This window comes from Aythya ferina (genome assembly GCF_964211825.1).
Source record: "Aythya ferina genome assembly, chromosome: 4".
Classification (NCBI taxonomy): domain Eukaryota; kingdom Metazoa; phylum Chordata; class Aves; order Anseriformes; family Anatidae; genus Aythya; species Aythya ferina.
Window position 1 is genome coordinate 4,289,227 of NC_140300.1, and position 16,047 is coordinate 4,305,273.

The window sequence follows — 16,047 nt, forward strand, 5'->3', positions numbered from 1 at the left end:
AACTTAGCTGTGAAAGTTTATGAACTGCTATTATGAGGTAACCGAAAGAAAGTAATCTGGTTTGTTACAGTAAAATATTTTGTTGTACTCTGTGGTAACCTCTCCATTTGATAGGAAGAATTCTTCAAAATCTCTCCTTTAACAATAGCATTTATTTATAAAGTAAAAAAAATACATCTTTTCAGACTTTTTATTCAGCTAATATTTCTGACCTAATGTTATGCAAAAACATTTACTATTATTTTTCAAAGGAGAAGCTGTCAGTTACAACACAATTAAATAAACCAACAATAGGCACAGGGAATGCTTACATTCTGTATTTAACATTGTTTGATATAACTTGATTTATAACTAAGTTTTAGAAGCTCTGAACTAAGTGCGTCTTGATAACATCAATTTATTAATGCCAGACTCAATGTGTAAAACTGAGTAACTGTTTCTCAAAGTTATTACTTATTTTGTACTTAGTAAAATGTAAGTGAACTTGTGAGTAATAAACCAAAAAGAGAAAAAGCCAAGCTACACTACACAATACAGTACTCTTTCTATTTGCAGCTTTTTAGACCTTTCACAAAGGGATTAATGATTGTTTCTCTGTGATTGATAATTAAAAAAGGTAAACTTTATTAACTCATTTTGTGACCCTAGGATAAAGTGCTGAAAATGGTATTTAAACCATTCTATGCCATTCTCTGTCTTTCTCATTTTCATATTCCTGTCTTCTTCCCCCAAACTGGTTTCAGTCTACACATGCATCTGTACAGATATGTATGTGGGTATCTATGAATGCATACTTATATTTATATATTTATTCTAGTCATTAGCTTGAGATCCAGTGCAGATTTTATCAAACAGTCACAAATGATGAGTGATTTATTTAGTCATGCTCCACCTATCAAAATCTCAGTAAGAAACACAATTATAAACATCTTATCCTTTTTTTTTTCTCCCTCTTTATTTTTAATTGAACATTTATTTATTTTTAAATGAAGTGCTTTGGAAAGCTGGGGAAAATTTAGTTGAATAACAATTGAAGGGAAATAAGCAGAACATATTTCTTTTATAATTATTATTTACTTTTAACTATCAGTTCAGGAAAGGAACACTTCTCTTAACTTGTAAACCTCCCTTTCAAGGGGTCTCATAGTTAAGTGAGTAGTGGGTTTGATCCACAGATAGTGAAGAAATACAGACACACTTTTTTTGAAAGAAAAACACGTTGCTAATGTTTTTTGGTGGAAGAAAGTTTATCTTTATTTAAGTGATGTTAATAGGTTTTGAGAAAATGCAACCATGCAAATCTTCGTTTAATAACTGGTTTCACCTTGAAGTTTTATTTGTCTGTTGTTTTAATTTACAGCCTACACCTCCTTTAAAATATATTGCTGTGTTTTTTTTCCAGTGTTTCAGTGCTTTCTTGGCTGTGATTGACTAACCAACTGAGTTTATAGCCAGCTACTTGTTAGAGGCTAGATTATCGTCTCTGAGAGTAGTATTACATAGTGAGGTATTGGTTAATGTCTTTTTTAAATTGGGTGGTTTTATTTTCCTTTAAAAACAAAATAAAAGCTTGTCTCTCATTTGCTGACATTCTTATAAATCCAAGATGAAAACTATAAAACCACTGAGTCAACAGGGCTTGCTTGGAACAAAGACAAAACACAGATTTCAGTGGATGTTAATTGTCTGCAGGAGTAAACCAATGCTTCGGGGTTTCATTTTTGTTTGTTTGTTTTTATTTTGTTTGGACCACGGTGAAGTTTTCCTAATATCTTTAGCTTGGTTTTCTAAAGAGCAAGGGCCAGTAGTTTCCCGGAGCAGCCCCTGCTCTGGACATCCCTGTGGAGACAGGGATGGGCTGGGGCCAGGCTGGGCTATCAGTCTACAACTGGAGATTAGACCCAGTGAGAGAAACTAGGGCCAGACAAAGCCCAAGGATTGGCAGGCAGGGATGTGCTGATGGCTCCTTTTGAATTTTTCCTTGCTATTTACCATCAGCATTTATTTAGCATTTGTAGATAAATGTGAAGTTAAAGAATTCAGGAAAATACATAAAATATAATTCTGCTGCATATGGTTGAACAAAGTATGAAAGAGAGAAGGGTGGAAAGGAAAAGGAAGGAGAAAGGAAAGGTAAAAGGAAAGAAAGAGGCAAAAAGCAGTGCAAGGGAGTAAAAGAAGACAAAACATGATTTCTGTTTAAATATTAAGATCTTTCATACTGCTGAGCACCCTGTCCCAGCAGTGACCAAAGCCTACCAGAAATATTCCATTGCCTTTAATACAGAGGAGATCAAGGTCTACTCAGCAATTGCTTGAGAAGATGTAACAACTGAAGGGAAGAAGCATGAGTTTCCAAACAAGTGGAGCAAGAACTGTCTGGAAAGGGCTGTGGAAAACTTTCCAATAGCTTTTTTTTTTTTTTTTCTTTTTTTTTCTTTTCAGTTTGCATTGGGATGTCTGGAAAGCACGTGGGAAGATGCAGTATTTGGGTTATGCAGTATTTAGTATTTGGGTTAAAAGCTCCTGTGAATGACAGTGGAAATTTTGAAATCATCTACCATCTGATTCAGACCAGAAATGTGATTTTCATCTTTGAGCATGTTTTAGAAATATCCTAGTAACCTGCTAACTGTCAAGTCGGTTTTAAGTAGGTCACTCGCCGACTTCTATTTTAACTCAAATTCTTTATTTTGTCTTTATCAAAATGGACTGAAGTTTAAAATCAGCTCTCCTGGCAATTCAGCAATAAGCCTGTGAGAGTTTTATCAGTGTGAGTAGGACAAACTTTAAAGATATTTATCACTAGGCAAAAGCAGCTCAATGATGTTATCAAAGCTAATACTAAAACGTGGTAAAGATGGATTTTTCAGCAGTGATATGAAACGAAACAATGAAACAAAATGTAGAAGCAAGAAGATGAATTTAAGCATATCTGTCATTTAAAAAAAAAAATAAGCAGATTGACTCTGAGAGAGAGCTAAAAATTCTAAAATGGAGACTATTATAAAAGGGAATGATGTTAAATTCATGTTTTATGTGAGTTTTAGGTGGTTATAGTACAACTTCTGGATGCCATCATCCTGACAATATGAGATCATTTATCCAAGGACTCTTATGAAATTATGGCTTTTATTCTGCAAAGCACTGCAGCATTTTCTTTAAAATTTTGCTGAACTGAAATCCAGAGATCAAGGTATCACCAACAAAAAACATTTAATGCATTATTTAAAGAAAATGTATTTTACAAAAGGACCAGTGTATACCCAACATCACATTCATATTTCAACGAAGTACTTGGTTTGATTCAAAGAATTTTTAACCAGAGTGTCCATCTTCAATATGTGGAGAAATACAGTGAGAAATCATGCAGGATATATTACAAAACAATTAAATGAGACACATAAGAGATGATTAAATCACCATGGTGTCTAAAACTTTCAATATTGTTTCTTTTTCTCTGCACTTTTAGAGTTTAAAAATGGAGTATAATACTAAAGGGGAATATAATGTAACTGATTTGGATTTTTAAAGGCTTTTCATAAAGTTGTTCACACACAGCTGTTTGGAAAATGGGTAACCATGGAGTGTATGTTAAAGTCTTTGATGGATTAAGAACTGGTTTACAAGGCAGAAGCAAAGCATTAATGACCATTTCTCAGCAGGCAAAAAAATAAATCCTGTAATGCTTCAGGGGTCAGCACTGTGGTTGATTTTGTATAATATATTGTTTAACAAGTGAACAGACAGAAGCAAAATTTGCCAAAAGGAAAAAGCTGGTTTGTCAGGTGAGAGTAGGGGAGTTTCTGTATCAGAAAGATGACAATAAAAGATAATTTTGTTTAATTTCTCTAGGTAAAAGGAACAATTTAAACTACATTATTTGCACTGACAGGAAGGCTCTGAGCTAATTCATTGTGTCAGAAAAAAATGTTTCATCAATATGGACAGCTGGGCACAGAAACCTTTTCTGTGTACAATATCACTCAAATCAGTGTTTAAGACATTAGCCTGTATGTTAAGGAGGATATTCACTTAATGCCCCAAATAATTGTTTCAGCTTTGATCTCCACAACTTAAACATCTTCTGGAAGTAGAAGTTCAAGATAAGGATGACAAAATTAATGAAATTAATTAACCAGCCTCATCTCCTATGACCAGGTAACCCGCCTGGTGGATGAGGGAAAGGCTGCTGACGTAGTCTACCTAGACTTCAGCAAAGCCTTTGACATGGTCTCCCACAGTATTCTCCTGGAAAAGCTGGCAGTGCATGGCTTGGGCACACACACTTTCTTGGGTTGAAAACTGTCTGGACAGCTCGGCCCAGAGAGTGGTAGTGAACAGAGTGAAATCCAGCTGGAGACTGATCACTGATGGTATTCCCCAGAGGTTGGTGTCCAACCTAGCAACTCAGCAACAGTTCAACGTAGATTTTGTTGGCAATGATCTTACATTCAGTGCCACTGAAAATTCAAGTACAGAAAAGCTTTAAAATTTTTATTTGTTAGCATGATGAGGCCATCAGTAAATTAGAAATGTTGCTATTAACTTGGGACCTGATTCTGTCAACATTTACGCAGGTGCCTGATTCAGTTCATGTAGTTAGACCAAGAAATGTTAATGGATCACATTTTTCAGTCTTAGTGTATATATAGCTGTTGTCAAGACCACAGCTCAAACTAAGAAACTAGTATTTAGTTTTTCCCCCAAAGTATTGATTTACTTCTGAATTTAAAATTAATAGCCAATGTCTCTCAATGTAATAAATGAACCATCACCTGATGCATTTACAAGTGTCAACTCCAGATACAGATTTGGTGTCTCTGTCTGAATTCTGCTTGTAACTCCTCTACAGTCAGCCTAACAATATCCCTCTTTGTCCAGTAAATAACAGATAAAAAAGACTGGTGGTTTTGTGGGTACAACTGAATTAGGTATTCCCCATACATCGCCATCATGGGTCTCCTCAAATGTGGACCAATAACCTTTGCTGGAGAATAACACAGTTCTTAACTCAATTTCCAAAAACTTTACTGCATCAAATGACAATTTAGAGAAACTTTAAGAAATAGTATCTTATTAGTTTAAGATGTTTTTTCATGCTTATCTAATCAGAAGTAAGCAATGATAAAAATATGATTGGCAAGGAAATGGTTCATAATGTAGTTTAATAGCTATTTCCATTTTTAAAAGGCAGATAATGTTTGCGGGTAATAATATAAATTAAGGACTAAACTGTAGCCAGATCTGCAAGGTCAAAATTGTTGAAAGAATCTTTCACATGCAGTCAGCAGTCACCATAGTAATAATACATGTGGTCAAGAATGAATAGGTGGTCACCGAAATGAACAAACTGTAAATCTCCATCTCCTCTCCCAGGACCTGATGTTTACGAATCTACTATTGCTGCTTCATGAAATAATCAATGGAACCATTTCGGTTGGCATTTTTCAGTGGCACAGTGAGAAAAATGATCTGTAGAGCTTCAGCCCAGGACCTTATAGGTATAAGGCTGACTGAGTTGAAGGACTTTGACAGTTAGCTAGAAGGAGATAAAATCCTATACAGAGAGAATATGGAAAAAAAAAAAAGGAAGATCCTATTATCCTTTGACAACTGGGTTCTGCTTTGATCTGTCCCTATTCTTGCGTATCCATTTCAAGAAAAGTGTAGTAGTAAGTCCAATAGCATTGTACTAGGAAAGTCATATATGAATTTAAAATGTCTTTCAGAAATTAAATGTTTATTTCTGGTGAGGAGTGTTTCTCCCATAGCATATTTTGCTGGATGTGGTGCTGAACAAAGACACTATAGCTGCCTATTAAATATTTGAGTGCCTATTTCCATGGTACTGGGAGGAGTTCTGATTTAGCAAATAAATAATCACTTAAAATGTTTCACTTCTATATCTTCCTGGGGTTTGTGGTGGACAACAAGTTAACCATGAGACAGCAATGTGCCCTTGTGGCCAAGAACGCCAATGGGATCCTAGCTGGCATCAGGAGGAGTGTGGAGAGCAGATCGAGGGAGGTGATCCTCCCCCTCTACTCCTGGTGAGGCCACACCTGGAGTATTGTGTGCAGTTCTGGGCTTCCCAGTACAAGAGGAACATAGAACTTCTAGAGAGGGTCTAGTATAGAGCCACAAAGGTGGTTAAGGGATTGGAGCATCTGTCTTATGAGGAAAGGCTAAGCGAGCTGGGCCTGTTTAGCCCAGAAAATAGGAGATTGATTGAAAATAGGATCTTATCAACTTCTACAAATACCTGAGGGAACAATGTAAAGTGGATGGGGCCAAACTCTTCTTAGTGGTGGACAGTGATAGGACAAGACGTAATGGATATAAATTGAACAGGAAGTTTCATTGCCATATAAGGAAGAACATCTTTACAGTTTGGGTGATAGAGTGCTGGAACAGGCTGCTCAGAGAGGTTGTGGAGTCTCCTTCTTTGGAGATATTCAGAGCCCTCCTGGATGCAATCCTGTGTAACATGCTCTAGGTGACTGTGCTTGAGCAGGGGGGTTGGACTAGATGATCTCTGGAGGTCCCTTCCAACATCAACCATTCTGTGAATCTGTGATTGAGAAATAGATTTCAGATAAAGAGTATAGGAGCATTCTGTATTATTTGGAATAAATTATGTTACATAAACATAGAAATATAAGTCTGGATGCAACAAAAAATGGTTTTCTTAAAAACATTTTCTCACCTTTCTTGTACAAGCTGTAGAAAAATCTCAAAGATGGGTTCTAAGAAAAAATGGATGTAATACTCAACTGGAGCCATACTGACATAGATCATGATTTCACAATATATCTTCTCAAGCCTCTTCTTTATATATTGTAATAATTACAGATTGCCATTTTCTTTTACAATCACATCACACTGTTAGACATATTGCAAGAATGCACTTGACATATCTTTCTGATCTGACAGCATGTCACAGGTAATTGTTCTTTGAGATTCCTTTTCTCATGACTTCCATGTCCAACATGTAGTAATTTAATTTATATTTCCCTTGTTTTGTTTCTAAGAGTGTCTTGTGTGAGCATGTCAAAAATTTTACCAAAGTCAAGCTGTATGATGTCTACTGCTTCTCCCTACCCGCTATTTAGCTGCCCTGTCAAAAAAAAAAAAAAAGATGTTGTAATGTTTTGATGCAATCTATTTATGACAAATATGTTGCCTGTCCAACATCTGCTCATTAATTACAAGATAATTAAACATTACTGCTTTACAATGTGTTTCATTTCTTTCTGGGTACTGAAATTAAGCAGAATATCCTATAATTCTTTCTTCCTTCTTTGCCTTTCTAAAAATAGATGCTTCTTTTTCTTAATCCCCAGAACATTCATTGTTATTGTTATTCTTGAGTTCTCAAAGATGATACAGAAATTGATTTGATTATTTTCTTAAGAAATGCAGGGTAAATTTCACTCTGCTCTGTTTACTTTAAGATACTTTGATAAATACAAATGTTTATGTAGATAAATACCCTTTCCTAATTCAGGTCTGTAGCGTTTGCTATTATTTGAGTTAAATACCTGATCACGTCTGCTTTTTAGGAAATTCTAGACAGAAATTTAAGGACCCTAAATATTATGTCTCTTTGCCTTTTCTTTTGCTGCCATTTTTGTATCTCTATGTTTGCTTGTATTATCCCTATGACCCTAAATAATTTCTTTCTTTTATTCTTAATGTTTACTTATTTTCATGATATTTCTAATGTTTGCTTTTTGATTTTCAGGTTGGACTTCTTTATACAATCGCATTAGACTCCTACTACACTTTTGAGTGTAAATTAAGATAATTTTAAATATGCACTTCTTAATACTCCATTCAGAACTTCAAGTTTTCTCAAACTCCCTTTCTACTTAAAATATTTCCCCTTGGCTTAGCGATGTCTTGTTAATGTTTAATTTTTGAAGTCTATTGTCACCATCACTTTTCCCTATTTCCCCCAATATATCCCAAACACTTACTCAACTTACTGAACATTATTTGCATGAAAGATGCAATTCAGTTCTTTCATCTGTGTACATGAGCAAACATACATAAAGCTGGCATAAACAAGATTCGAATAGATTAATCTGTTTAAAAGGCCTCTCTTTAAGAAACAACATTTAGTGAGACACTGAAATGCCAGAAGGGTTGAGCTTGTAGTGGCTGCCAGTCCTTCAAAATGTAAACCAGTCTTGAATCATAGTGTTTTTTATTTGTTTGTTTATTTCTGTTTTTACTTTAAAACAGATGTTAAGTAAGATGCATAAAACATACTGTTTTCATTATGAGTAAAATAGATTTAAGGACATTCATTCAAGAAGAAAATGTGGTTTCCTGACACAATGAAAGTTTACTTCCTAGGAAAGATTGTCACTGCTGCTGATAAAAATAGCACTAGAAATTCCCCCTTCCTATCGTTTAGCATCAGGCTACCAGAAAGTTTATTAAAATAGGGTATAGGGAAAAGATGGAAAAGAAAGACAATATAACAACAATAACAAAGGTGATTGTTTGAGTTAGAAATCTTTTCCCATTCTTTCTATTATAGTGCCAAAAACTAAACCAATTGATACAAGAATTGGACACCTATATGCTCAAAGAAGGCAAATAGCAAAAAAATATGCAAATATGAGGAAATGATAGCTATCTATAAACATTAAGCTTGACCCACGTTCTTTGACATTTGTAAAAATTAACCTTAAAGGATTCTGGACCAAGGTCCTGACTCCAGCCCTGAAATATTAATATAAAACCATTGGAATGCCTAAGTATAATGTAACTGCATTATAATTAGCGAGATTTGATGTCTATGTTCCTGTGGTAGGATTTGTGTTTAAGCTGTTAGAGGACTGATACGGGAAATGTTTCTCTTTCAGAATAATGCCAGTGATTATATGTACAAAAGAATCCTATATAAAATTTGAAGAAAAGCCTCTGGTATTATAGTTACACCAGGGAAAGCATTTAAAATATTTATATAAGATAAATAATTGTTTTAAGATACATATTCGTGAAGCACCACTCCATATAATACCATTACCTTAAATCTGTGGCTATTTTTTACAATACATACAAGATAATAATAAAGAAATCAAATGTCATTTTATAGACCTTCAGAAAAGTAATTTGCTAGCTTTTTCATGCTAAAAGTGTTTTGTCCCTTATGCGATTTTTATTATACAATATGAGCTAGAATACAGTTAGCTGGTCTAAATTGGTAGGTATATTGGCTACATTTTCCTTTGATCATTTGGTATAAATACTGTACTGTGTTCATTCTAAGTTTAAGTTTAAAAGTATTTAAAGGTTTTAACAATATCCTCCTGATGGGTCAGATAACTTGCAGTCTTTTAAAAGGAAGTTTTACATTCTTCATCGTGCACTTGGAGGCAAGTATGTGAAGATGGCTGTTTTCTTGCTATCAGAAAATGTGTCAGAGCTCTGTACATATAGAGTCAGTATAAACCCACTCTGTGTGCCTTCCTATGTCTTGAAGTTGTGACAACAAGATGTACCAAGCCTACTGGAAAGTATTTATGCCCAAGGGCAGGGGGAGAATGTTCACAGAAGGAGGTGTCTAATCTTGCTGCCTTTCATTTTGTTTAATCTAGTTATGCCACGTTTTGCTGAACAAGTTGAGGTTGCCATTGAAGCGTTGAGTGCGAATGTCCCACAGCCATTTGAAGAGAATGAGTTCATAGATGCCTCCCGCTTGGTTTATGATGGAGTTCGTGACATCAGGAAAGCTGTTCTGATGATAAGGGTATGTAAGGCACCCGGGAAATAAAAGTTGGAACTTAAAGGAAAGTATCACACTGGATGAGAGGAATAGAAAAGCTACTTGGGCTCAGCCCTGTTTCATAATAAGCCAGAAGAGCTTGACATTGAAACAAGCATAAAATAAAAGTATGTGTACTGGAAAAATATTTTAAAGCAAAGGGGTGAGGTTATTTTAGGGGACAAACAAAAATTATTTTATTAATCACCTAAAAGATGATTTTATCACAGCTGCCTGTAGATCATAGAATCACAGAATCACAGATGTAAACTGTAGAACTCTTTCCGTAGTAATACCATTATTTTGCCAAGATTTTCAAAGTTTGTGTAGAATGTTTTTGTTTTCTTAATGTATGTGTGCTGCCTAGGATATGAGGTAAGTCTGGTTAAAATCTAAATGAATAAATAAATTATCTTGCTGCTCCAGTGAGCATCTGCAAAGATGGTTTTGAATGTTTACTGAACTAAAGAATGTGTCATTTCAGTGTTGACTAACCAGTTGATTCAATTTGCTTAAGCATCTATAAAAAAAAAAAAAAGGCAAAACAGCATGATAATTGTGAGAGTAGATGTGTGTGTCTTGCTTTTTAATGTAGTCCGTAGTCTAAGATTTCAAAAAAATACATAGATATATATTAGATACATATGTTTTGGACATCCCAATTTAAGTTTTTATATGAAACCCAAATTTCCTTGAATCTGTCCTGATGAAAGCAACGTACAAATGAAGTTACTGTGAAAATCCCAGAGAAAACTGCCTCACTTCAGGTTGTGAATGTAGTATAGTACTCATGAAAGACTTCAGGCAGTTAGAGCACTCCCAAATAGCTTCATTTTAGTCACCTGCCATTATATATTAAAAAAGCTTTTGACAGATTTAATTTTATAACTGCAAAACAAATCCTATTCCCATACCCAGAGCTAATCTCAGGTAGCTTGAATTATAGGCATGTTTGATGACGGGGGCAAACATACCCTGTTTCTGGATGTGAGACATTTGGGGTATTTTCCAGATCAGGATGGAAACACAAGATCTGCATAGTAAAAGATCTCTCTTTTTCCTTTGACTATCTAGTTCTTTAGTCTGTAACAGCTGTTGCTAAACTTTTCTTAGGACAAGAGCCTCTTCTAAGTACATATCAGTCTTTTAATCCCATCAGACATTTAAACTACTTCATAAGAGGCAATCATGAGCTGGGTTCTTCTGCAGACCCATTTTCTACTGTCACCTGCCCGGAGTTCTGGCTTCCAGGACCCCCTTCCTGGGTAAAAGTGGGACATCAGATCTGTCCCACTGAGGTTGCTATGAGGTTTTCCATACGTAATAAGATTTTTGGCTAAGCAGAAAGCACCATTTTAAATTCACTTCTTTCAGTGCCATCTTACTGTTACGTTAAGCACTAGCTTGGAAAGCTGATCAGCATTCAGGCTTCACGGTCTCCTTAGAAACATCCAGGTTACTTTCGCAGTTGTATCACTACCACATTCCTCTCCATGTATGATATGAGCTAATGAATTCTGCTTATCCAGATTGGGAAAATGTATTTTTTACATTCAGACAATTAACTTATTTATGGAGCTAAATGTGGTGCTTCTTACCCAGGCAGAGAACTAAAGCACATAAATTGATTCATTATCCTTATGAGTTAACTGGGAAAATTCACATCTATAAATTTACATAAAGCAGAGTTTGCTGAGTCAGAAGCTTATTTTCTATAGGAAAAAAATATATACATATATATATTAATTTCAGTTTGAATCTCTTCTTAGCATTCCCATCCAGATATCTAATGTTGAATCGGAATATACAATGAAAGGGTAGATATTAAGCTATAAAGGACAGTCTTTATAATATTTTTATCTAATAATTTCTTAATTCTCACACACCCCTTTAATTCAGGTTGTAAAACTTATTGAGGAATTATTAAAAACAATAACAAAAAAAAGAACTTGCAAACCTTTTAGAGCTTCTGACACAATTATTTTCAGGCAATAATTGTTCATGTGCATGCCATGAAAGACTGAATTTATCTGAGATGATTCTCTTATTCCATAAGCCACTTTTAAAATTAATTTTTGTTGGTATTATTACATTTAGTAAGCTAAAGGAAAGGGAGGAAATCTCTCTTATTTGGAAAAGGGAGATTTTATTCATTGTCTGAAAGAGAAAGGAGACTCATTTTACACTGAGGTCTATTATTATGATCTATACAGAAGAAAAAATCTATTTCACAATAGAAGTAGTATAAATAAATTTAGGAGTATAATTACAGAACCTAAAAATAAGATAGGAAATATTAACTTAGTTCCTTAGTTTATTTTAAATTACTACAGAGGGATCAAATTGCGCTTTGTTTTTTTATAACTACTTGTAAAATTCCTTCAGTAGTTAGATGGAAACCTGCTTTACAGTTAGAAGTAATCACAATGCCGTTTTATTTCATTCTTATGTGTCTACGAAGCCAGTCTTTTTTCACACATGTCCTTCGCTATTGGCAGCCTTGCCAATAGCAGGTTAGTTGCAACTGTATTAACGTGATATATTTGTTTGGATCAGGAGTGCACTTTCAAAGTCAAACTCCAGTTGCTCCCACTTGCCATGTTTTGGTTCATGTTATTGAGTAGTTTTACAACATATGAACTTGATCTTTTGGGTGATCCTGTAAGATCTGCTCTATCTAGGAGCATGTTAAATGTACTCTTAACATTATGGGAATTTCATTCCATGGTTGCAAAGCACACCTACACTGAATAAAAATCAAATTAGGGTAGTGCAAATGTGGGGTCCGCAGTACTTACTGTTTGGATCCATACTCCATTGAATCCATACTTCTTAATATAGGATTAGCCTTGATCACCCATAGGGTGGCCTCTGGAATGAAATCCAAGGTGTTACTACATCTCAGCCCCTCTGGAAAATGAGACTTGATGCAGAATCACATCATCTTTTTAAATAGGTTGTCTCTGAAGGACACTAAAGCAGAGTCCATTGTCTATACTGAGAGCTTTTCAGGTTGAATTCGAAGTATTAGTTTTTACTGTAAATAATTAAACAGCTGAAGACCTGCTGTGCGAGAGATTCTTTGTCTTTACTGCTCAGTTGGTGCTTGCAGCACCTGAGTCACTCAGGCTGCAACTGCCTTTGTACAGAAGCAAATGCCTAGAATAGCATGGAGTTGAACATAAAAGCGTATTGTACAGGCTTTTTTTCTCTTAGCTTTTAGAAGTAGAAGGTATTTTAGTGGTAGAAAATACGGAAATATCTCTCTTTCTTCTCATTACAATGTTGGCCTCACTTGGTGTTTACAGTGCTGAATTTCTTATAATTGCATCTTAAAATTTTTAAGCACGTAGGGAACTATAGTGTAGTGGGTCTTTTTGAATTGGTGAAATATTAAACAATATTAAACAGACAACACTTGTAATCCTACATATCTATGCCATTCTACATCTAATACATGCAAAAATTACATTTTCATAATGGAGTTACAAAGGATAGAAGAAAATTGTAGTGATGGAAGATATTTGTTCACAGCAAGCTCTTCAGTCTAGCAGCCATAAAAATATTAAAAATAAAAAACTAAAAAACACAATGACTGGAAGCTGAATTTCACCAAATTCATAGTAGAAGTAAAGCATGCATTCTAAAAGTAAAAGAATATAATTACCAGGTAATTTATCTTGGATTGTGCAAGTCTCTCCACTGGGAGAATTCATCAGAATTAGACGAATGCAGTGAAGAATATACTCCAAATGTAGTAGAGACACTTTATATGAAAGCAAAATAATCGTTATAAGTCTTATGGCCTGTGCTATATAGCAGTTAAGTCTGAAAATTATGAAAATGGACTTTTTTGTTCATTAATATCAGTGAATTTTTAAAATCTATTAGTTTTGAAAATGATTCTAGCTCCCTCTTCCACAGGTGTTCATCAGAGTGTTGTTTAGATGCTGTCTCTAAGTTGAAATCCAAGTTTCCTTATTTTGTATGACCATAGACTCAGATTTCTGAAGGACTGAATCTGTCCTTCTATCTTCCAACTCAGATAAATTAAGTTTCAGACTTTGTTGTCTTGGAAACTAGGTTTTAAATACCATGGTTGGATTAGTTGTACACAAAAATTAGAGTTCTTATATATTTAGAAGTCTCTGCTAAGGAGATAAAAAGCTTAATTTCAGTTACCTCTCTATATTTTTTTTCTTTTTTTCTCCTTTGTCTCTAAACAAACTGGAGACCTTACTATATAGGCTGCATCTCCAAAGGATCAGATAGAACAAAGCAGCAGTGAAACAGTGAAAAACATGAAGCATGTTTCAAATGGCCTACAGAGAAGAGTACACTAGTATTCTTCATCTTAATGAAAAATGTAGCTGCTTTTGGAAGAAAATGAGGGTGTAGAATTCTCCGCACTTGAAAACCTTAAGCAAGTGAATCTGAAATTACTTCTGGATTAGATCTCACTTGTACAAGGGGTAACTACTAGAATTTCTTGTATTTGTAGTATATTATAACAATTCAATTACATTGTCCTTTTGTTTTGTACTGCCTTTTCTCCAAGTTAAAAATTTATACACATTAAGTTCCCATCTGTTAAAGTACACAAATTTTAAGATTGTGAATACCAGGCATTAACAAACAGCAATGCATTTTTCTGAATGTTTAAGAATGAATCACTGAAACACAGAAGTTTCAGAATGTTTTGGCTCTTTAAGAGCCTGTGCTTACATGTTACACTTTTGGGATGTAATGTTTTAAATATTGCAGCTGGCTGATCTCTCCAGCTTAGGCTCTCACAGCCTTTACCCTGCTTCAGCTCTGATTGCAAGAAGCTGTGAAAGGGCTAAGTATTACCTTTTATAGTCTTACCTCTACAAAATTGTGCAGACAGAAGAAACAAAGACGAGTATACCTGGGGAAGGGAGTTGGTTTTGCAATGCCCAGTACAACTGATTGGTTGAATGGACTTGGAAGAGTCAGATGGTTTGCCAAGGAGGGGCTGAAGCTTTCCTGCCTATTCCTACTCTTTGCTGTAAAGGCTGGGCAGAAGAAAATCTGAGCCCTATGACTGGAAGTGTTCTGTCTTGCTTAGGGAGTTATGTGTTTCTGCTAGTAGCTGGTTTGCTTACGACAGAATTTAAAGTCACATCCTGCCTTCAGGCAGCTAAGCAAAGAGAATGCAGTGATCAAAGATGTTTGGACAGATAGACCATTGGACAGTAGTACAATGATGGGTACCAATCTTTCATTTCTTTTGTATGGCAGAAGAAAGAAGACAAATTCATTTTTTTCACCTAGATTTCATCTCCTGTCAAACCTGTTAGATGCACTATTTGTACATACATCTCGTCAGAGATGCTGCCTGAGTTTTATCACCATACTGTCATACTTGGTTATTTCTTCCTTCAGTGCTCAAAACACATATTTAATTCATACTCTTTAAGCCAAATGAAGATGGCTGTGGGTTTTTTTTTTCTCCCCATCATGTGCACTTCACCATGTAGCTAGCAAAGCAGATGATTTTCTGTTACAAACAGTGATGTGCACTTCATGTTGGAAACCAGGCTGTAATATAAATATCTCCAAAAGACTTCTCAACATTATGTTAGAGGGTTTGGACCAGTTCCTAGTGACTGAGCATCTTCAAGACAGAGCTGTAATGACAACTGGCAATGATTAGCACCTCTGCTAGGAAACTTGACAGCGCCTCCAAGCAAGAAATGCCAGCATGAATGATTTCTTCTATGGCAGTAGCCCCTCAGGTTAACACTGAGACATGTGGGTACCCAGTAGGGTGAGGATCTCTCTGTAGTTACTGTGATCTTCTTTTTCTATTACTACTATCATTTACTGTACCTACAGAAGTTACTTGTGGACAGACTTTTGTACTAGATGCTATTAAAGTGCAAAATAGAATATAGTTTTCCATTCTGAGGCTATTTCTGTTCCTGGACCATCTGTATCAAATATAATACTAAATATTTTTTTAAAGTAGGCTGTTTCCCTCTTTCTTTCTGTTCTGGTTTTGACTGGAATGGTTAATGTTCTTGCTAGTAGCTGGTATCGTGCTGTGTTTTGGATTTAGGGTGAAAATAATGCTGATAACGCATCAGTGTTTTAGATATTACTGAGCAGTGCTTACACAGAGCCAAGGACTTTTCAGCTCCTTGGGCTGCCCTGACAGTGAAGAGGCTGGGGGTGCACAAGAAGCTGTGAGGGGACAGAACCAAGACAGCTGACCCATACTGGCCAAAGGAATATTCCATACC

The 16,047-nt window shown here is 35.3% G+C and overlaps 1 protein-coding gene across 3 annotated transcripts in view; it reads left to right on the forward strand.

Moving 5' to 3' along the window:
* The window catches only part of CTNNA2 (catenin alpha 2), a 473,612-nt gene that overhangs the window by 416,625 nt on the left and 40,940 nt on the right, over positions 1-16,047 (forward strand). For all 3 annotated transcript variants that reach the window (XM_084518226.1, XM_084518227.1, XM_084518228.1), the window contains one exon: positions 9,615-9,766. In XM_084518226.1, the coding sequence (XP_084374352.1) occupies positions 9,615-9,766 (152 nt within the window). The remainder of the gene's footprint in view (positions 1-9,614; positions 9,767-16,047) is intronic.